The sequence below is a fragment of the Glycine soja genome, chromosome 20 (assembly GCF_004193775.1).
Source record: "Glycine soja cultivar W05 chromosome 20, ASM419377v2, whole genome shotgun sequence".
NCBI classification, from domain to species: Eukaryota; Viridiplantae; Streptophyta; class Magnoliopsida; order Fabales; family Fabaceae; genus Glycine; species Glycine soja.
The window spans coordinates 44,233,091-44,255,008 of NC_041021.1; the positions used below are offsets into that span (position 1 = coordinate 44,233,091).

General features: G+C 32.3%; 3 protein-coding genes across 3 annotated transcripts; all 3 read left to right on the forward strand.

Moving 5' to 3' along the window:
• The first annotated feature begins 6,265 nt into the window (after positions 1–6,265).
• LOC114403056 (alpha-(1,4)-fucosyltransferase-like) lies at positions 6,266–10,229 on the forward strand. Its single transcript, XM_028365774.1, has 3 exons — positions 6,266–6,872; positions 9,080–9,253; positions 9,337–10,229. Exons 1-3 carry the CDS (start codon positions 6,402–6,404, stop codon positions 9,901–9,903), a joined length of 1,212 nt encoding a protein of 403 aa, XP_028221575.1. The 5' UTR covers positions 6,266–6,401; the 3' UTR covers positions 9,904–10,229.
• Positions 10,230–10,438: 209 nt separating this feature from the next.
• LOC114403055 (putative CCA tRNA nucleotidyltransferase 2) lies at positions 10,439–18,289 on the forward strand. The gene is made up of 15 exons (XM_028365773.1): positions 10,439–10,947; positions 11,029–11,159; positions 11,811–11,928; positions 12,332–12,387; positions 12,645–12,694; positions 12,774–12,872; positions 12,997–13,106; positions 13,271–13,398; positions 14,691–14,757; positions 14,895–14,978; positions 15,696–15,758; positions 15,900–16,044; positions 16,723–16,872; positions 17,499–17,593; positions 17,677–18,289. Exons 1-15 carry the CDS (start codon positions 10,621–10,623, stop codon positions 17,779–17,781), a joined length of 1,728 nt encoding a protein of 575 aa, XP_028221574.1. The 5' UTR covers positions 10,439–10,620; the 3' UTR covers positions 17,782–18,289.
• A 1,321-nt stretch (positions 18,290–19,610) lies between these two features.
• LOC114402148 (receptor-like protein EIX2) lies at positions 19,611–20,497 on the forward strand. Its single transcript, XM_028364663.1, has 3 exons — positions 19,611–19,624; positions 19,769–19,898; positions 20,183–20,497. Exons 1-3 carry the CDS (start codon positions 19,611–19,613, stop codon positions 20,495–20,497), a joined length of 459 nt encoding a protein of 152 aa, XP_028220464.1.
• The last annotated feature ends 1,421 nt before the right edge of the window (positions 20,498–21,918 follow it).

Below are 21,918 nucleotides of genomic sequence, written 5' to 3' on the forward strand. Positions count from 1 at the left end.
AAACATGTTATGTATATTAAATTTATTAATAATAGAAAAATATTTATTGAACACCCTTAAGTTGTCTACATCTTCAGAGAAAAAGGAAAAGATGAAAAATAAGTAATTGATTTTATTGATGCATTGTCTGTTTTAGTTGGATGGAAGTAAAATATGAAAGAAAAAAGTTTAAAATTTGAATTGGAAAAAGAATGAAAGGAAAAAAAATTACAAAATTTTTCCTTCCATTTTCTCTCCAAGCAAATAGGAAAAAAAGCACTTCATTAGTTGTATTTTATTTTTTCTCTATTTTCTTTCCTTTTAGACGGAATAGAAAGAGAGATGGAAATAAAAAAAGTTATTGATTGAGTGTTTAAAATTTTTGGATGTAAAAATATAATAACTCTTATTAATTATTTTGCTTAATAATCTGCAAATGTTTCCTTTCAGTTATAAGTTCCGTGGCAGGATTTCCAATTCAAATCCCTGATAAAAGTGTAAATAAGATGTAATGAAAAAAAAAACTCAAATTTTTTACCCAAACAAAAAAAAATGATAAGTTATAGGCCCTTGAAAAAATTAATAAACTTTTCTCTTTCAAAAACGATGAGTATTACTAAAAGAGATCTTATATTAAGAGCAAATTGGTTAATTAAACTAAATCTTTTAGTTTCGCAGAATTATCTTTGATTGAATTAAGGCAATATTATTGAAGAGACAATCAAATTAAATATAGATGTTTGATTTCAGTCACGATCATACCTCTATAAGAAATTTGAACTTTGATTCATAATTTTGTGAAAACTAACTCTTTCTGTCAAATTAAGTTAATCAACTTTGCTGAAAGCATATATGCAAACAACAATTAGCTAGTTTTCTTTGTTAGCTTACCTCAATTTGTTAATTACATAATTGGTTGACTAGTTGGAACTAAACTAGCTAGTATTGTTTCTGCCATTTACAAGCGACAATTATTGCTTGTAGTGTCATGCCATGAAAATGACCTTGCAGACTAAGAATAAAGTTAGGTTTGTGGATGGCTCAATTAACAAACTACATAATTTTTTTTCAAAGACTAATAGAAAAATCTCGACCTCAGTTAATTAAACAAGTGCGTAAATTATTACCCATGAAAGAAAGTAGCTATTCGTCTTGGAAACTTCTTGAGTTTTCACTTTCTCAACCGGACCCACCGGACCCATCCTAGTAGATTGTAAAGTGTAGGGGTGTTGTTAGGTGCACCTAGCATTATTATTTATGCACCCAGCACTTAAGATGAAATGATGAAAATATCATTGATTCATAAGTCATTTAAATTGATCCCTTACGGATCAAGTTATTCGTAAGCTTTTTACGGATCAACTTGATCCGTAAGACTTCTATGAATCAAGTTGATCTGTATTGTTTTGTAAAAGACTTATGGATCAAGTTGATCCGTACGATTTACGGACCATTCTCACACACACTCATATCAAATGTGAAAAAAGTGTAGAGACAATTTTGGTATTTTAATAAAATATTGGGTACACCTAGCAACACCAAAGTGTAGTATCACACTTTATATAAATATTGTGAATGGGCCTACCAAATTAAAAGGAACTACCCAATAGAATCCGATTCCGATCTTTGCTGCTCAACTTCCTTCCGCTTCCCCTTTTCCAATAAATCGATTTATTTAAGTATATACGTTTGATTGAGTTTATTTTTTTTTAAAAAAAAATGTATCCATTTTTACTAATTTTCGGAGTTTTTTTTAAAAAAAATAAGTAGTTATATTTTTTTAATATTTAGTCTTCACCAAATATCTTATGATTATTAACCACAAATTTGTAATTGTCTTTTTTAGACTACTAATGCTATTAATTTAAGTGGAGTTAGATATGATCAGTATGCATGGCTAAAATTTCCTTTCAAATCCTGTAAAAATAAATCCTTTTAAATTTTCTAAAGGAGTTGCAATTTAAGAAATGTAAACTCAAACACTTATGGTTAAGATAGAATGGTCTAGAATAATGATTAATGAACTTGATTATATTATTAAAAGGTAAACTCTTAAGTTCGTCTTTTAAAGTTACAAATTGTTATTATGTTAGTTTCTTTTTTAAAAAAAAATAATTCTTCAAAGATATAAAAGGTCATCATGTTAATTCTCTAAGCGTTTTATTATTATATCAGTTCTTAAAAATATACGTTTCACTAAACTAATCTCTTAAAAAATTCCTTTGACTGCTTTAATCAGTATATAAAGACAACGAATACAAGGATTTTAAAATCGTTAAAAGAATTAATTGATGATAATTTTTTTTAAAAATAATATAGTAACATTCTCAAATTTGATTGATTAATTTCGTTAAAAAAATTTGATTGGTTAAATTTGAAATTTAAACTTTTAATGAGTATCTCCAATGCAAGTTATTGTGATGTTTTTTTACTGCATTCTTGTGACGTTCTTAACTTTAAGAATCGATTTTTATTCAGGATCATTACCAAAAGAGGTTGATTTGACTTCCAATTATAAAAATGGATTTTATACAAGTACTGGTTCTTATGATTACAAAATATTTTTAAAATAATTACGTGAAACTTATTTGAAGTTCTTAAATAATAACAATATTAAAGTAAAAAGATTTTTTTTTTTACAAAAATGGTAGAATTTTTTTAAAATTCTTAAATCTTATATGATATGATACAATCCACTCAAATAAGTTAAGAATCTTAACTTAAGATTTTACTCGATTATTAAATATGATCCGCAAACATTGTACTTTTATTTGAGAGAAAAATGATTATATTAGTGCAAACTTTTTTACATACTTATTCAATTATAATTCATTATTTATTATAAATTTATTTATTTTTAAAATAATTATTTTAAAATCATTCAAACGATATGTTATGATTAAATGACTATAAAATTATTTTATACTTTCAGTAAATAGATATTAAACTCACTTTTATATCTATTTATGCATTTACGAAAGTTAATTCACTTAAGTGTAACACTAGCTGGTACCCAGAACATGTTTCGGTCCAACGATAAGTTAATTAACCATTATTATTTTATTTCTTAAAAAGGTAAAAAAAAAATAAAAATCACAATATTTTCCTCTCTGTACCTAACAATAAAAATAAAAATTTACAATTCATTGGATTTGACAATTAAAAACTTGTTTTTTGACAATTAAATACTTGTTTGGATTACCTTTTAGAACTAGTAAATGAACAATTGAACATTCAACCTTCGTTGAGAGAAGCATATCATTTATATTTTTTTGCTTATGTTGGAGGTTCTGAAACGATAACACAAACATGAATGAAGCATTGAAAGCTAGCGGTACACAGTATTTTTATACCAAGAACATTATTTAATATAAATGATAACAATTTATCTTTTAATTAAATAATCTAGAATTTAAATATTAATTGAGATCTTTAAATATAAAATAAATCATATTAAAATAAAAATATAAACACCGTGCTTCACAGTCTCTAACAAAGATTTAATCACAAAATTTGGCTACCATTATCAGAAAAATAAAAATACAGTATTTTTGGTCATTTGAGCGAGGAACGGTCCAAGGAAAGCTTAACGCGTCTAAAAATAGAAAATATGAATAGAGAGAGTTAGTCCGTTACAAATTTATCGTGAAAAATAAGAATATTGATGGATACAGATTATTATAAATATAAATAAACATCATTTAAATGGTTATGTGATAGTTAATTAGCTTTCAATTATTTTTTAGTTATACAACTTAAATTTATAGTTTCAAGTTTTTAAAATAAAAATTATTCTAGTTTAAGTTATTTTAGGAGTACTTCTTAATAGAATTAATCCAGTCAATAAAATTTTATATTGTTTAATTTTTATAACCTAATTAATCGATATAATTTGATATTATACTGACAATCTTATATATAAATTTTTAGGGAGATTTCTAGTTATGTAATTTTATAATCAATGTTATTTATATCATAAAATATACTATATATTAATTTAAATTTATTTAATGAAGTATAAATAGTTTTAGGATTTTGTAAAGTTTTGTAGACTAAGTCTATATTCAGTACAAACAAAAAGAAAACTTAATCTATTCAATAAAAGTTTTTAATTTAATAGTTGAATTGTTAAAAAAAATTACATATAAAGGGTTAATATATAAAATAATTTGATCATGTATGTATAGAGAGACTAAAAAAGTTTTTGATCATACAAAAATAACATGTTATTAATATAAATTTTCCAACAACAACAAAAATGTTAGCAAACCACTGTGCAGTACTTTTCGTGACTTGTTACCAGTTTTAAGTTTAGTGTTTTATCTGGGCTGTTTTTGTTTTTTGTATGCCCATGTTTCCGGGCTAAGGTTAGGTTTATGTAATTGCTAAATGTAACCTCCTTTTATATTTTTGCTTTCCCCCCCTCAAAATTACCCATTTTTGGAAACCAAATTATGGAATTAACATTTTTGGAAATTACTTTTTGAAAGTGTTAAAAGTAAGGTTGTATCTGATCAACGAAGACACGAAGCTAGACTTTCTTAACGTCTTAATCTCAGGAGCACACCTTCTATGCTCCCACAAAGCACTTTCCTTTAATGTCAATCATTCCCTATGCACCCCTTTGTTTCTGCACATGTCACTCCATACTCAACACCTTCTACATCATCGCCAAGATCTAATTTGCCCATTCTACTATCAATGTAATCACTTCCTCCCACTACACTTCCATCTTCGGCAAATCCCTTTCCACAGTACACCATCTTCGGCAAGTCTCAAATTAATGTGATTTGAGTTGTAGGGGACTAATGTACACTAATATATGAGTTTTGTGTTTGGTGTTTATACATGTTTTATAAGTCTCAATTGGTTGAGGCTGTGGTTGTTTGGAATGCGTAAGAAGGTCACTTGTATGTAAAACCATTGAAAACAACAAAATGATGATGATAACATTTACATGTGTAAGACTAATTTAATGAGTTGTTATGCTTAAAGATTAAATTGAGAATTCACAACGCAAATAGACTAAATTACTTGTATCATCAAACTTATTTGAAGGTTTGTTCACGCTTCTACATTCTTTTATGTTTAAGCTTTTGTATAAGTGTAAAAAACGATGCACATGTGTGTTAGAGACAACAAAAATAATTGATAAGGTTGACAAAATAAGTTTGACTCATCGGGACAACTTGTTTTAGCCCCTTTTTTTTGTTGGGTTGAGATTTTCAATCATCAACCTTTTTTGTCTTGTCTATTTTAATTAACCAAAAAATAAAAAAATTGATATTTATTTTCATATTTTATACATGTTATTATTCACTTAATTTATTCAAAATGATTAAGTATTTATAACTTAATAATAAATACTTGAGCATAAAGGAAACATGCTTGAACTTACTTTTCGTATGCATGATATAACGGGGCAATCATTTTTTTATAGATCAACAACCAGTCGGTGTGCAGATTGACCTATTATACCATCTCTAATAATTGACAACACAAAGAAAATAAAATAAATAAATAAATTGAAAATAGTTTTGCGAATTTAAAAATAATGTTTCAATATCATCATCATTATAGTATTATAGTATCAATTTACAAACCATGGATGTAAACCTGGATTAATTCACTTTACCCATTTCGATGTCAAATTCAAAGGAACCAACCAACCACCCTAACGCAAGTGAAAATGACCGGCACCCGTTTGAAAAGTAGTAGTAATTATACCGATTCGATTCAAAGAAACGTAAGACTAAAGAGAAAAAAGAAGAACAAGTCATTAGATTGTTAGCGTGGTGCTGTTTGATTTCCTTTTAAGACATAAAAATCCTCTAAGTTAAGCATAAATTAAAGATGTTGTTCGTTTAGTTTGATTTAAATATAATTTTGAATTCAAATTAAATTCAATTAATAATATTTTATTGTTTGGTTTGATTTGATTAAATGACAACATTAACATAAAATGATATTATAAATTATTTTTGTAACATAATAATAATTTATCTATCATTTGATATTTAATACTTTTATAATAATATTAATATGTCATTTTTAATATATGAATGTAAAATATATACATTGATTAGAAAATAAAGAAAAATTAATAAATTATTTAACACTTATAATTAATTATCATGATAAAATTTATATAATATAATATATGATTTGATTCGATTTTTTTTATAGTAAGATAAAAATCAAATCAAATTAAAAAAAGTGATTTTTTAGAATTTTTGTTTTGTTTTCGATTAAATCATTTTTGAATTTTTTTGGTATTGACGTCTGGAAACGGTTTGGTTTGGTTGGGATTTGAAGAGCCGTACAAGTGATGATGTACTGCAACCGAGTCCATTCCATTTCCATGTCCATGTCCTCTCTGAGTCGAAGAGAGGGTTAGAACCCCCATCTTCTTCCCCTCAACGATGCCAGTGCCTTCCAAACCCATAAACACCTTCACCATCACAATCATGCTCACCTTCACCTTCTTCCTCCTCTTCTTCTCCGGTTTCCTCCACTTCCCCTCCGCTTCCTCCTCCTCTTTCCCTCCCATCACCCGCCCCACAACCACGCCGCCCACGGCGGAACCCTTCTCCGATCTGGTCGCGGCCTTCAGGAAATGGGATTCCCAAGTGGGCTGCGCTCGCTTCAAACAAAAACCAAATGGGGTGCCCCTTAACCACTCAAAGGTCGCGTCTTTGCAGGAAGTTAGCGATTGCGGGGGCTTGAAACTCAACCATGTTAGCGTTTTGGTCAAAGGGTGGACTTGGATTCCCGATAACTTGGATAACTTGTACTCCTGCTCATGTGGGTTGAGCTGCTTGTGGACCAAATCGCCCGTTCTCGCTGACAAGCCTGATGCGTTGTTCTTTGAATCTTCCACGCCTCCGCTTCAGGTGCGTTTCTGATTCTAATGGTTCATTGGATTTGGTGGGAATGTAAATGGGGGTGCTAGTTTTCTTTGCAAAATCACATTTTTGATTGGAAATGATGGTGAGTCTTCGTAGAAATTTAAATGTACTAAGGACATGAATGGTGTTACTCTACTGTTACTCAGGGTTCGATTTATGATCCTTGCTTTGTAGTTATCTCTTTTGAAGTTTGGTTCTCATTTATTATTTCAGTTTTTCACGGCTGGATCAATAGATAGTGAGAATTTCCTAAGGTTTGTCTGTTTGTAATTTGTTTGAGCGCTAGTGATCTTAGATTGCTGTTGAAGACTTGATGTTGGAGTAGATCTAGGACATTTGGTATGTTACCGTACTAGCTGAGAAGGATATGTTCACGGATATGACTGCTGAACTTGCTAGCTTTGCAAAACTTGCATTGGGTGTCACTTTAAGAACTAAATTGATCTGATATTTTATTTAGTTATGAGAAGATATGATGAACAATGGTTCATTCTTATGAATAGGAGGAAGTGATTATATTTCAACTGCAACTAGATATGATGTGAAGTATAATACATTGGTGGTAGTTTTGGTGTACTAGGAGTGGTAGTCATGGGAAGCTGATGGCACCTGGCAGTTATAAGGATAATTATCCTTTTTAGCATATACCAATAACTATGCATGGACTTTTTTCTTCCATTGTTGTAATCTTTGGTCTAACTTACAATTTGGAAGATTTCATCTTAGTCACACCTTCATAGCTTGAAAGCAGATTATTTTACTAAGCCCCTGTTTGTTTTGGCATTAGAGTATTAATTATCTCACTTTCAAAAGCAAATCTATGACCGAGATTAAGTGCGTGTTTGGTTTACACAAATCTCGCATTCCAAAGCACGTTCAATGTGATTTCTGTGAGAGCAACCTTTGACATGCAACGTGGTTGAATGCCAAATCATGCACAGCCTAATTTGGACACATCCTAATTATGCTCTGTGATTTTAAATTAATTCTATCATAATCTATTCTACCCAACTTTAAATCAAAGAGGCCCTAAGCATTCTGTTGTGAGTTTTTCCAGGCAGTGTTGTCTGGAAGCATGAGATGTATTTGAGTGAAAATTAGGTTAAGGATCTTGAATTTGAGAATTTGTAAAGAATAAAAACCTATGTTTGTGTGCTTTTTATTGGACTTCAATAAGCCAGTAGTAGTAGTAGTAGCATATAATATAGATATTTGGTACAATGACTTCATTGGCAATTGACATGGAATATTTGCTGGGGTAGGATCTGGAGATATCATTTCTTCATCATGATTTAGTGTAGCTATTATAGAAAGTTCTGTAATTTGTTTGGTTTTTGTTGGAGTGCATTTTATTAGGAAGGCTGGATAGAGATAAAAGCAGCAAATAATAGCAAAGTAGTCCCTTTTCATTTGAGAGGTTTCTTAAGAAAAAAGGGCTACACTTTTCATTTTTTTGTTCCTTTATATTTCTATACATCTGCCCTAATACCATTAAGGGCATCACAGCAACATGATTTTCTTCTTGATTTCTTTTACAGTTTCACCAACTGCTGACAAAAAATTCTATTGGTGATGATATCCTCCTTTTTTATGATGTTATTGGCTTTATTGCCATTTGGGTGGTTGTTGGGTCCATCCATTTTTCTTCAATTTTATTAACTGTGTGCTGGTGGTTTTAATTTTATTTTTCTGTTGTCAGGAATCAGATTAAAGAAAGTCAGCAGCTAAAGTTGTTTTCAAAGTACTTTTATTTCATGGGATTCAATTAACATACAAAAATATAAAGAAAACCTAATAAATATGAAACCAGACATAATTTTTTTGGTTGTATATCTGCACTACCTATTGCTCAAATCCTGTATCGGTTTGAGCCTTTAGGTGTTTAAAATGTGGTCAATAACTTGCTTGTAGTATCAACCATCAGTACTGAGTTTATTAGCTTGATACAATTATCAAGGGCATTTCTGTAGAAGAGTTTTAATAAGCCCTTCTTATTTAAGCACTTCAAACTCCCACCATGGTACCATCTCTTTCGTTTTGTACTGAAGTCGTTTTTCTTGTCTACCTTTCTTTCTCAAATGCTTCTTGTGTATTGTAGAATGCATGTTTAGACTTTATGGATTTTTTGTCTGATAACATATACTGTGATATTGCATTTGGTCCATTTTGTTATGATTTATTTTATATTTCAGAGGCGCGTGGGAGAACCTCTTCGTGTATATATGGATCTTGAAGCTGGCCGAAAGAGATCAGGTCGAGAGGACATATATATTAGTTATCATGCTGAGGATGACGTGCAGTCAACCTATGCTGGTGCGCTCTTTCACAATGGTCGAAACTACCATGTCTCCAATAAAAAAAACAGAGTAAGTAATTTATCAAGAGAATATTAAATGGCAGATGATGGAAGAGGAACTCATAGCAACCTAACCCAATTTATCTTTTGTAGGATATACTTGTTTATTGGTCTTCATCTCGGTGTCTTCCTCGAAGGAATGAACTTGCCAAGAAACTTCTCAGCTTACTGCCACATCATTCATTTGGCAAGTGCCTAAATAATGTTGGTGGTCTAGACATGGCTCTTTCTCTTTATCCTGAATGTGCCAATGACGCCAATGTTACACCAAAATGGTGGGATCATTTACATTGCGCCATGTCTCACTACAAGTTTGTTCTTGCAATTGAGAACACTTTTACTGAGAGCTACGTGACAGAGAAGTTATTCTATGCCTTAGACTCTGGTGCAGTTCCTATCTATTTTGGTGCACCAAATGTCATGGATTTTGTCCCTCCACATTCAATAATAGATGGTAGAAAATTCAACTCATTGGAAGAGTTGGCTTCGCACGTGAAGGCTGTAGCTAATGATCCAGTAGCCTATGCAGAATACCATGCATGGAGAAGGTGTGGTGTACTTGGTAACTATGGAAAAACTCGAGCTGTGAGCCTTGACACGTTGCCATGCCGATTATGTGAGGCTGTTAGCAGAAAAGGTGGAAGAAATGCGGGAAGCTAGGTTGAGTTTTTTGCTAAACTTGTAGTTCTGCATGATAGAGATTGACGGATTGAATTTAGGTTTGCAACCTGTATAGAGATTGCTCGTTTCTCTGAGCTAATGTACATTTGACCAAGAAAGGCTTAGCTCATGTGATATTTTATTTTTTATTGCCCCCCTTTTCTGGTAGAAAGTGGTTGATGCTATCTCCACATAGGTTACACTATAGTTGAAGTGTTTTTGTTGATGTATGATTTTTGAGAAAAACACGTGCATATGTCAACTTGATATGTCAATTCATGCAAAACATCACTCTTCATTCAAAATTGAATCAGCGGATTGAACCAGAAGAACAATAACAGGCAGGAAAATGTAATTTTATAACTCGGAACCTTTTTTCCATGATACGAATTAACTATGGTGTAACAAGTGTTTCAGTTATGATGCAACTAGTGTGTTATATTGCATGTTATTGATGTGATTTCTGGTGTTATTTTGAAGCTAAACAGGTAATGTGTTTGGATTGCGATTAAAACGTCCAACTAAACATACGGGTTGGTTTTATGCGTTTAAGAACCCAATCAAATGTGAAGTGATGCAACTAGAAAGTATCATTAGATAAGGCAAAACAAATACACCCTTCCCTTTTCTACAGTCCATTTCCTTTATATAAACACTGCCAAGCAAATGTGAAGTGATTTCACAGTCTGAATATTTAAATATAAGAAAGCCCATGAAATGAAAGTGGCTTTGAATATTGCCACAAGGCTTCTTGTGGTGCATCCCAGACCCAATTTGAATAGTGTGAGGGATTTTTCATCATCACAGACACCAACCTTTGTTCTTCCTCTTCTCCACACTCACCGTCCCGCCAAAACCCTCCTACGAATCGCGACGCCGTCGTTTCGAAGTTGCGGCTGCGCACCAATGTCCACGCTCCATATTCGCGATAAAATCGACCTCTCCGACATCGAGAGAAGAATCTTCGACAGGCTTCTCGCCACTCTTCGCCACTTCCACCTCCAAACTCAGCTCCGAGTCGCCGGTGGCTGGGTCCGCGACAAGGTCACACTCCTTCAACAATAATGCCTAGCCCTAATTCTTTTTCTTCTCTCTTTTTGTCATTGGTTCTGTTCTGTTCTGCAGCTTCTGGGAAAAGAGTGCTATGACATTGATATCGCTCTCGACAATATGATGGGAACTGAGTTTGTGGATAAGGTTAGGGAGTACTTGTTGTCCATTGGCGAAGATGCACAGGGAGTTTGTGTTATCGAGAGGTATTTTCCGTTTCTCTTTCTCTCTATGCAGGTCTAGTTGCTTAACTACGTTGTGATTGTCAAATTCACCTAATTAATAAACTCTAATTAGAAATTACAGGCTTTGATATCCGTTGCAAAAGATTACCACGGATGACTCATTAATTGAAAGGAAGTAGTGCCGTGTTTAAATATTAGATATTATTGCGAGCAAACCACAGCATGGTTTTCCCTTCTTTTTCTTTTTTCCAAAACTATTTCATACTATACATACATAAGAAAGCAAGTCCTAGCACTATTAAGTGAGAAAGTTGAGTGTAATCTTCCAATTTTGAATTTGATGAGTATTGCTGAGTTTGACTGCATTGCAAGTTAGCAAGCGAGTTGACACATTTGTGTCACTGGTGTTAATGAACTAGTAAATGTGCAAGTTTGACAACCATGCTTACTACTGTTATGCTAGGCATTAATTCTCATATAGTAATAGGCATAGATGCATAGTAGTCAATAGCCCGCTATAACAGGACAGCGGAGCGGCTCAAGAGTGCACTGGTTATCATTCTTTTTCATTCAACTTTGCATCTGGTAATCGCAGGCATTCCTTTTTTTAATGTGTTGCATTTTTTACCTTTTTTGTAAAGCATTATTTATTATTTTTCTTTCTTTTTGCAGCAATCCTGACCAGTCCAAACATTTGGAAACAGCCAGGATGCGTTTGTTTGATATATGGATTGATTTTGTTAACCTAAGGAGTGAAGAATACACTGAGAATAGCCGCATTCCTTCTACGGTATATAATTGCTCAGTCTTTTGGTTGCATACAAGTTTTACTTATTCTATTGTACTTACAAATTTGCATGATATTTTTTTTTTGTTTTCCTCTAAATTTCTTTAATTAGTTTTTTTTTTTTTTTGGTTTATTTTGGTCATATAAGATGTTTTTTTTCCTTCTAGTTTCTTCTAAGTTGGAAACTGGAATCAGATGCGTGTATTTCTCATAATTAGTTAAATGCTTAAGAAGAAGATGCATGATTGTTATTAAGTTAAAATTCCCCTATATTTTGCACTTCTGTTGATATTTAAGCTAATTTTGTGCTTAGATGACCATGTATTTGCCATTTGGAATATTTGGTCTCCCCCCATTCCATACCCTAGTCAAATAACAGAATAAAGAATAACTTCATGTCTAACAGCAAAGATTTGGCACAGCAGAAGAGGATGCATATAGGAGGGATTTGACAATTAACAGGTATCTTTCTGTGCTTTTCTTTTTTGATAGAAAGTATCATTAGATAAGACAAAGAAAGAAGTACAAGACTGGGAGAAATTAAAAAAAGAAACCATTTAATATTCAAAGAGTTTATGTTTGTAGAATGATACAATTAAGAATTATGCTGGTAATTTCTTTTTTGCATATATGTTGGTTTGAGTGTCCTCTAATATTCACCTCTTTTTATACCTATTTTACAAGATAGTTTCTTAAATTGATTTAGTTGTGAATGACAGCTTGTTCTACAATATCAACACTGACTCAGTTGAAGATTTCACTAAGAGAGGTTAGATTGGATCTTTTTTCCTAAACAAGTATTTTATGAGCTACATTGTCCATCTAATAATCTCTTTGGCACTTTGCAGGCATCTCAGATCTTAAGTCTGGAAAGATAGTGACACCTTTACCTCCAAAGGCCACATTTCTTGATGATCCGTTACGAGTTCTTCGAGCCATTAGATTTGGTATATTCTAATTTTGGTGATCAGTTTATTTTAGTTTATCTTGTGAATATTTTGTCCTATGCTTTCTTTTGAAGTTTGAACTTGTTCTCCTGCTATATTGAAGATACATTTTCATTATTTTTAGGTGCTAGATTTGAATTTACTCTAGATGAAGATCTGAAAGTAGCTGCTGCATATGATGATGTGAAAGATGCTCTAGCTGCTAAAATTAGCAGAGAGCGCATTGGAACCGAGGTGCGTTCTAACTCTTCCATTACTTCAGTGTAGTCACCTTAGAATGTTATTTTCAATTTTGGAATGCTATTGGAACTTCTTATTATAAAGATGTGCTCATGTTTTTTTATGTCAGTACTGAAATCTCGCCATTCATTCTCTTATGTCTATGTCTGTGTTTGTAGATTGATCTGATGATATCCGGAAATCAGCCTGTCAAAGCTATGACTTATATTTGTGATCTGACACTATTTTGGATTGTATTCAGTCTTCCTCCTGAATTTGAACCCGCCATTTCAGATGGGTGTGAAAGGTATAGTTTGTAGATAGGTTCAAAAAAATGTTTCTTTGTAAGTTGAAAGTGCATAGTGATTGCAAATTCATTTATTAATAACAATCTCATTTGCATCTTTTGTACAAAGTAAGAATTAGCTATATATTATTGCCACTTTGCCAGAAAAGCAAAAAGCACCTAATAGACAAATAACAATGATAGATATTTGTAATGAATTTCATATTTGAAAATTGAAACAGTATACCTTTTTAGATGCATGCAAGTGTATATATAAGAGTTGAATGGTTGTTGAATTCTTCCATTCCCAAATGTTAACCTCTTTTATATTTTAAAGTTTCAATAGCCACAATCTCCTTATATAAACAGTCTGAAATGCAATGATAATAGATTGAAATCTTTTGTTGAGATCCCACATTGGCTGCGTGTGTGGATAAAGTAAACCTTATGAAGGCTTGGGTAATCCTCACTACATGAGCTAGCTTTTGTGGTTGAGCTAGACTTGGCCTAAATTCAAGATGGTATCAAAGCCTATCATAGACCTCAATTGTGCAAAAAAAAAAAAACTACTTTGCTCCACTACCTTCCCAATGCAATAAATAAATTCAGTCTTACAATCCTTGCACTCTAGATGTCCAATCCTGGGTGTGAGGGTGTGTGCCGAGATCTCACATTGACTATAGATATATCTAAAATAGAGCTTATGAAGATTTGGACAATCCTCACTTTTATGAGTTAGTTTTTGGGGTTGAGTTGGCCGAATGCAAATTCAAGATCTTTCACCTGTGCTGTTAGAATATAAAATATTTTAATTTAATGATGCCATGCCATGAATCTTGTTAGGTTAGAAATCTTATTGAGCTTGGCTAGTACTAGCAGTACTACACTAATAGTTAACAAAAGTATTTCTATGAAGTATGTGTGGCATTAGGTTTATTATGTATTATATTAATAGAGTTCGGCAGAGAGAGAACAGAGTGAGAGAGATTTATGAAAGAGAATTATTATTATTTATATTCTGAGAAGTTGCACATAGAGAGATCTATTTATAATATTGTGAGGCTTGGCATGCAAGCTACTGAATCCTAACTAACTGCTTACTCAGCATCTAACTAACTAACAGAAAGCTGTACAAACAGAACTATGACAATTTACAATACTCTATTATATGGATACTGCATATCAATCTGGTATTATTGAGAGCCTTTTAGTCATGCTTAGTTCCCTATTTTGTTTTTGACTATTCTCTTGCATGGAGAAATGGATATTTTGTTTGTCATATGCTAATCAGGTATTTTTTAAACTTTTTCCAGGCTTTGCGTTTCTTACTTGGATACTGCATGGAACCTTATCCATTTACTTGGAGAGTCAACTTTTACTGTAAGTAATCAGTCAAACTTTCATCTTTGCTTGCTATATATTCTTGTCGTAGTAAGGGAGTGCATGGTTATTCCATACCACTTTAGGTTTGTTTGACTATCTATCTTATATGCTGATACACAATTTGTATATTTTAGGCTGAACAAAAAAGGTTAACACTTTGTGCTGCTTTGTTTCTCCCTCTTAGAAATGTCACTTACAGAGAAAAGAAAGCTAAGAAGGTACATACTTTTTCTATATACTAGTACTATTTGTGATTTGGCAATATTAAGCTTCAAGTGCATTAACTCTGAGCTCTGTGATTTGAATTGTGTAATTGATGCTTCTAGTACAATGTCTATATTAGATTTTCAACTCTAGATTTTTTATGGAGTTATTTGTATGGATATTTTAAAATAAATTAATCCTTGAGCCCTTAGGATAGATACAATTAATTTTTTTTTTATTGATCATATCCTTATCTTTTCTGTTTTATTTTTCCTGCCTTGTCTATTTTTGAATTTGAAGTGTAATCAGATCAATTAGAAAATCGCTAACCAACTCTACCTATAAATCTCAATCTCTAAAAATCTGAATGAATATGAAACAAAATTATCTTTCTTCCTCTAAACTACAAAATAAAACAATATTTTGTCTTGGTGCTTGCATTGCTGTTTGCAGGCACTTCTAGTTTTTTTAAAAAAAAACATTTGAAAATGATGACCTGAATTGAACTTAGCCACAAACCTTGTTCCAAAATTCAGTTATAGTGTTTGAGCTCATCTACTTTAACAATTGTTTGGACTCTTGGCTCAATTCCCCCCATGGAGAATGGAGACTAATATATGTGCTGTGTGTGCAATAGGACATGTGATCATTGTACCTTGTGTCTATTCATGTAATTATTATTTCAAATGACATGTTGGTTCAATAGCCTAATATGTGCTTTGGAATTATAGATTCCTGTTGTTAATCATATTATCAGGGAATCTCTCAAGCGGAAAGCTAAGGATGCGGAAATGGTTAGTCTTCTTTCCTTGTAGCCTTGGTAAAGTCCAAAGGATGTATTATAACTTACATAACATAAATTATTTTCAGTATTACTTTCTCTGGTTGATACTTTGTGTTGGTTAACATGTTTGCAATTGTTTGTCAAAATCTAGGTGCTTAATTTACACCAAGCGTCATATAAATTTTTGTCATTGATCCCTTGTCTTGCATCTAGTGAGGATGTCCAAGTTGTTGATCATGATTGGCTGAGAGACTTAGTGGATGTCCCTGTCACTTCTAGAGTCCGGGTACTAACAGGTACAGTTAGCTTGCTTTGCTACCTTGGCATTGCATCGACAGTATGCTGGTTTTTTGGATTGTGTAAGAAATCTAATATAGAACAATTTATGAATCTCCCCCTAACAGCTTAAGCCTTTTGGAATTATTGTTGGTTCATGACATGGTATCAGCGATGACCAAATGGTCTAGATTTCAATCCTTGCCTTCTCCTTTCTTCTAATTTTGAAGTTTAATTTCAGTACACAATAGCTTGGCCTTTGACCTTAATCTTCAGTTATAACCTTTTTTATTATGACATATTGTGTTGCAGACTGTAGCTTTTCATGATTCCATGTTGCAGTTTCAATATTACTACTATTAGCTTTATAATTTCTAGTTGAAAGTAACTGCAAGCCATATTTCCTTAAATTCATTTTGCAGTCACATTTTTCCTATGTTAAACTATTGCTTCAGTCAAGTCAAGCTACAAGTAACACTTGGCCTGTTTTTAAACCACTTGACTAAATTGTGTCAATAAAAGAAAGAAACAGAATATATGGGATTTCCTTAAATTATGAGGACTGAATTTGATGGAGTATTGCACTGTGATTCTTGCCTGCTCTTCCATATCTGTTTGTATCGGAGGTTACTGCTACGCTATTGTGCATTATGAATTGTATCTGTTTTGGCTGAGGTTTTTATATTTTATTTATTTAGGGTTTCTCTTAAGAGAGCTTAAAGATTATTGGCATGTTGCACTGTTGATATCCACTATACTACATCCCATTGACATTAAGGATGAACCCTCACAGTTGAGCAAACGAAGAGATCTGTTTAATACTGTGGAGAATTCTATAACCAAACTAGGTGAGCTTAGTGGCTCTTTTGCCAATTTTTATGTCTTTAACTTTTAGTTTTAGTACCTTTCTCCCGTGCTTTATATCTTCTGAAGAAGTCAAATACTTGTTATGTCAGCCATATTCGTACCATGTTTTTGCAGAGCATGTGAATTTGTGTTTCATTTGGTTTATGATACTTTTCTTTTTCCTTTGGATTTGGAATTTTGGATGCTTTGTTCTATTATAGGAAAGCTTTGCACTTGCAGTGCAGTCATGTCAAAAAGTCAACTAAAATAGGAGAGCTTAAATGAGTTGGTTAAGGTGAAGAATGATTGAGAATTCACATTCTGTAATTTGAAAATGCTCTTAGATGATGCAGGCATGCAACTGTTTGAATTAGTGACATTTGTTTCAATGGTAATGCCAATGAACTATGTTGTGGTAGAAAGTATAGTTTATGGATAATGCTACAATATTATAAATGAAATAAAAAAAACAAGGATAACAGGGAAAAGAAGATAAAATGATAGTTTATCATGTTGCACAAAAAAGAGTGTTTGACAGGAGATGTGTTGTACTGTATTCTGGTCATACTTCTGTAGTTTGCTACGCCTCAAATTTCTTTTTTAATTAACACATTTTCATGGAAAGCAGGCCTTGAGAAAGTATGGGACATAAAACAATTGATCAATGGCAAAGATGTTATGAATGCCCTACAACTTAAAGGAGGACCTCTTGTTAAGGAGTCGGTAAGTCATTTGGCTTACTGCATTTTCACTCACACAGATGTACACACTGCATTGAAATTTGAGGTTTTCATTTTCACTTGCAGCTGGATAAAGCAATGGCTTGGCAACTTGCCCATCCATCTGGAACTGCAGAGGAATGCATTGAATGGTTGAGAGAAGCCAATTCTAAGCGTATTAAGTTGCAGTGACTCCAATGAGGTTGATTTCCTTGATTGATTGTCTATTCCTTCCTCACCTTGTTATGGATTGAGAGCACATGTGCCTTGGATGGAGGAAGCTTAGCCATTTGGCTGCATGACGAAGATGATATAGGGAGTACATCAGCATTCTTTGCTTGAGGTTGCCCTGCCACTCGCAACTTGATAAAGCCTCATGCAGTTCCTTCTCACTTTTGGGATGTAAATTTGAACCCTGGAAAGTATAATTTATTTGTTTTTTTTTTTTTTGCGTAATTGTGAAAGAAGAAAGGATGATTATAGGTATCATAGCCTAGTTTTTGTTTAATGATATTTATATCTTTGTGTAGTTGTCAAAGAAGAAAAGATGAGAATAAATTGAGCTTTCTGTCAGGAAAAAGTAACCGTTTGTATTGAGATTGAAATGGCATCAATTCCGTAGCCTGAAAGAATTTTATCTTTCCAGGAACATAATACATTTAGAGACATAATCTATCGAAGTACAAGCCCCCACTTTTTATGTGCATGCATTTGAATGACATAATAAAAGTTTCTTTGGTTGGAGGTAGATGCATCAGTTGTATCGGTGTTTATGGACAGTTTTGTAAGTAGCATTGCATGTATTAGAAACAAGATTCAATGAACATTATTTTCTTTTAAGAGATGAAAATAGTCCTTAAAAATTTGTCTTATTTCTTTCCCTTTAAAACTTTTATGAAAAATTTAATTTAATGCAGCGCCGCGCCCTGGTCCATCACCAACATTATCATGTTTGTGTATAAATTAGTTCTTGTGAGGTGATTGTATACATAACAGAAACATCTGTAATCGTTATACATTAGATTAAGTTGTGACTGTTGGTTCACAATCAATAACACGTGTTGCATCGCATGGGCTTTCTCTACTAGTACTTTAGGCAGCGGGACATTTTTTCCCCTTATATTTGTTTAAGATTGGAAAAAGTAAAGAAAGAAAAAGTCGTTGTGGCAAGGCCGGACATATAATTTAATTTATCATTTTATCTAAACTTTAAAGTACACTTAAAAGAGAATGAAGACCGCAACTTTCAATAAATAACTCAAAATTTCAAACAGCCGTCCAAATTTCAAGCCAGTAAAGTGAGCGTTTACGAATTATCTACTGTTCCTTTATAGCATTTCAAAGTCTCTCTTTTGCTTTGCTTTCATATTGTAAGTCCATTCTTCGTATTAGTATAATGATATTAAGGTACACATTTTAATTTTTAAAGCAACGGTACCATTGGGCACGAGGAAATTTCTTTTTCCAATTCGTTGCAATGCTACTTATATTTTCTTATTGAACACAATATTTTATTGTCGATCATAAGGGACGTATGAATGGCAAACTTAGAACTATATAAATAGAGATTTCCTGAATCAAGTTCAAGCCATCCATCCCAGACATTCCTTCATTTTTCTGTCATCAAATGGTCTGAAAGGTGGTCTGCCTCGATTATCATCCAACGTGGTCGTTGCCTATATATCAAACAACTCATTATCAGGAAACATCTCTCCTCTCTTGTGTGATCATGAGATGTTGAATGGGAAAAACAATTTGATGTACTTGGACATATCTCTGAATCATTTATCTGGAGGGCTTACAAATTGCTGGAAGAATTGAAAATCATTGGTTCATATTAACTTGGGAAGCAATAATCTGATAGGCAAGATACCCCATCAATGGGTTTGTTGTCTAATCTTACCTTACTACATTTGCATGAGAATAAGCTCTATGGAGGGATTCCTCCCTCACTGCAAAAATTGTCACTATCTGTTGATCTTTAATGTTGGCGAAAACAACTTTTCAGGTAATATACCAAAATGGATACCGCACGGTGCAAAGGCTCTCCATTTAAGATCTAATAAATTTAGCAGTAACATCCCAACACAGATGTGTCAGATGTCTTCCCTCATTATTTTGGATATTGCAAATAACACAATCTCAGGACATATACCCACCTGCTTACATAATATCACAGCCTTAGTTTTCTCAACAATGCTTCGCTCAACAAGCTTAGTTTTGAGTTTCCTACAATAGATACCCTTGGTATTGTGGATAATCCTTACTATGCCTTAGTAGATAGTCTTGAGCTGGTTACGAAAGGTCAGGTATCAAATTATGCAAAAAAACCTGCACTTTATGAGCTTAATTGATATGTCAAGTAACAATTTATCAGGAACAATACCTCCCCAAATGTTTAGCATTATTGGATTGTTCTCCTTGAACTTGTCCCACAATAAATTAATAGGAAAAATACCGAATGGGATTGACAACATGAGAAACTTGGAGTCCCTTGATTTTTCAACAAACCAACTTTGGGGTGAAATTCCTCAAGGCTTGTCCAGTTTGTCCTTTTTGGAATACTTAAGCTTGTCATACAACAATTTGACAGGTAAAATACCATCAGGGGTTCAGTGCACTCAGCTATGTAGGCAATCGTGATCTTTGTGGGCCTCCACTTACCAAAATATGTTTCCAGGGTGGTAAACCTAACAACACAGAGCCAATAGATGAAGATGGAGATGAGTTTGCATTTTTGTCGTGGCTTTACATTGGAATAGAATCTGGATTTGCCACGGGCTTTTTGGGATTTTGTTGTGTCATTTTCTTAATCAGAAAATGGAGGCATGCATACTTCAAGTTTCTTTATGACTTGAAAGACCAACTTTATGTCATGGTGGCCATCAAAATGAATTCTTTTCGTTGAGGTCGGACACAACCATACTGGTAAGTAAAACCTTTGATTAGTTGAAATTTCGTTTTTTATTATACAAGATAAACATAGACCATATTTTAACATTCTCATTTTTCATAATTATTGAAAATATAAATTAACTACCAATAAAGTCCGGTCAAGTTGGTAGATGCCTGAGTTTCATAAACATACTAATAAGGATTTAATTTCCTAACTGTGGGTATGGAGATAAAGAAGACTTTGTTATGAGGGTAAAATCATTTAAGTGATTTTTATACTTTCGAGGATTAATTTTATAACTTTCAATTATGGAAATAACTTATTTTTTAGAAGAAAAATATATAAATTAATTATTATAGTAGTTAATTAAATAATTTAATGATAAAATTAATATATTGCTAAAAATATGATTTAATTCTTAAATTTTTACTTTTTAAAATTTTTTATCATCAATTTTGTTCATGTATATTAATTTGAATAATATACGCGCGCGCGACTCTAATAAAAATGGAAGTGAGTTTAACAATTCTTACAGATATAGATACAAGTAGATTTCGATCAAGATGGGTTTGTCATTAACGAAAGCTTTTTCTTTCTCTACACTTGCACAACCCCATGGAATTGTTTGTGCTGCTGGTTCTTGAGTAGATTGCAAAGTTGATTCAGTGTATCTTTTGGCAGGGATGTATAATAGGTATATTGTTGCTGGGACGGGAGTATATACTCTAGTTGGTTTTCTGTTTATGCTTCTATGTATTTTACTTATTTTTGTACCTATAGGCAATGAAGTTCTTTTTGCTTATAAAAAAAAAGTAACAGTTTGTATTTAGAAAATACTGAAATGACATCAATTCCGTAGCTGCATTTTATCTTCTCACAGGAACATAATGCAATTTCACCATATTACTTATAATCTTTGTAGATTTATATAAATACAAATTTATGAATATAATTATTAAATTCGTATTTTTATTTTTTTTACGGTTAAGATGATGACGGACTTTATTGATGAAGAGAAAGAGAGATGGAACCTCCTATATCCAACATCTATCTAAACAGGAAAAAGCCATTACCATTTCGTCTTGTGAAAGCGAGTTTCAATGGAGACAAATGTTGATTTAGTCAAGTCTGGAATTCGTAAATTAAATGAAGATGTAAGAATATTTTGGATGTTTAGAAGAAAATTTTTTAATAACAAATGACAAAATTTCTTAACTTGAACTAATATATTTCTGAGGATCAAACTTGCTGATTTTATTGCAAAACAGAATTGATATATTTTACATACTTATTATCAATATAACTTTATTTTTTAAAAAATATTATAAAACAACTTTTAACATTAACTTATTTACTTTTAAAATTTTATTACTTTCAATGCACGTGATATATTATCAATGTCACTGTTTCATGTAGAACTTTCAGATACATCC

Coding starts and splice junctions, on each gene's coding strand:
- LOC114403056 (XM_028365774.1), top strand. CDS start 6,402: ATGCCAGTGCCTTCCAAACCCATAAACACCTTCACCATCACAATCATG. Junction 6,873..9,079: donor CTTCCACGCCTCCGCTTCAG/GTGCGTTTCTGA, acceptor TTTATATTTCAG/AGGCGCGTGGGAGAACCTCT. Junction 9,254..9,336: donor TCTCCAATAAAAAAAACAGA/GTAAGTAATTTA, acceptor TATCTTTTGTAG/GATATACTTGTTTATTGGTC.
- LOC114402148 (XM_028364663.1), top strand. Junction 19,899..20,182: donor AGCTGGTTACGAAAGGTCAG/GTATCAAATTAT, acceptor ACAATTTGACAG/GTAAAATACCATCAGGGGTT.
- LOC114403055 (XM_028365773.1), top strand. CDS start 10,621: ATGAAAGTGGCTTTGAATATTGCCACAAGGCTTCTTGTGGTGCATCCC. Junction 12,695..12,773: donor TGAAGATTTCACTAAGAGAG/GTTAGATTGGAT, acceptor GGCACTTTGCAG/GCATCTCAGATCTTAAGTCT. Junction 12,873..12,996: donor TCTTCGAGCCATTAGATTTG/GTATATTCTAAT, acceptor CATTATTTTTAG/GTGCTAGATTTGAATTTACT.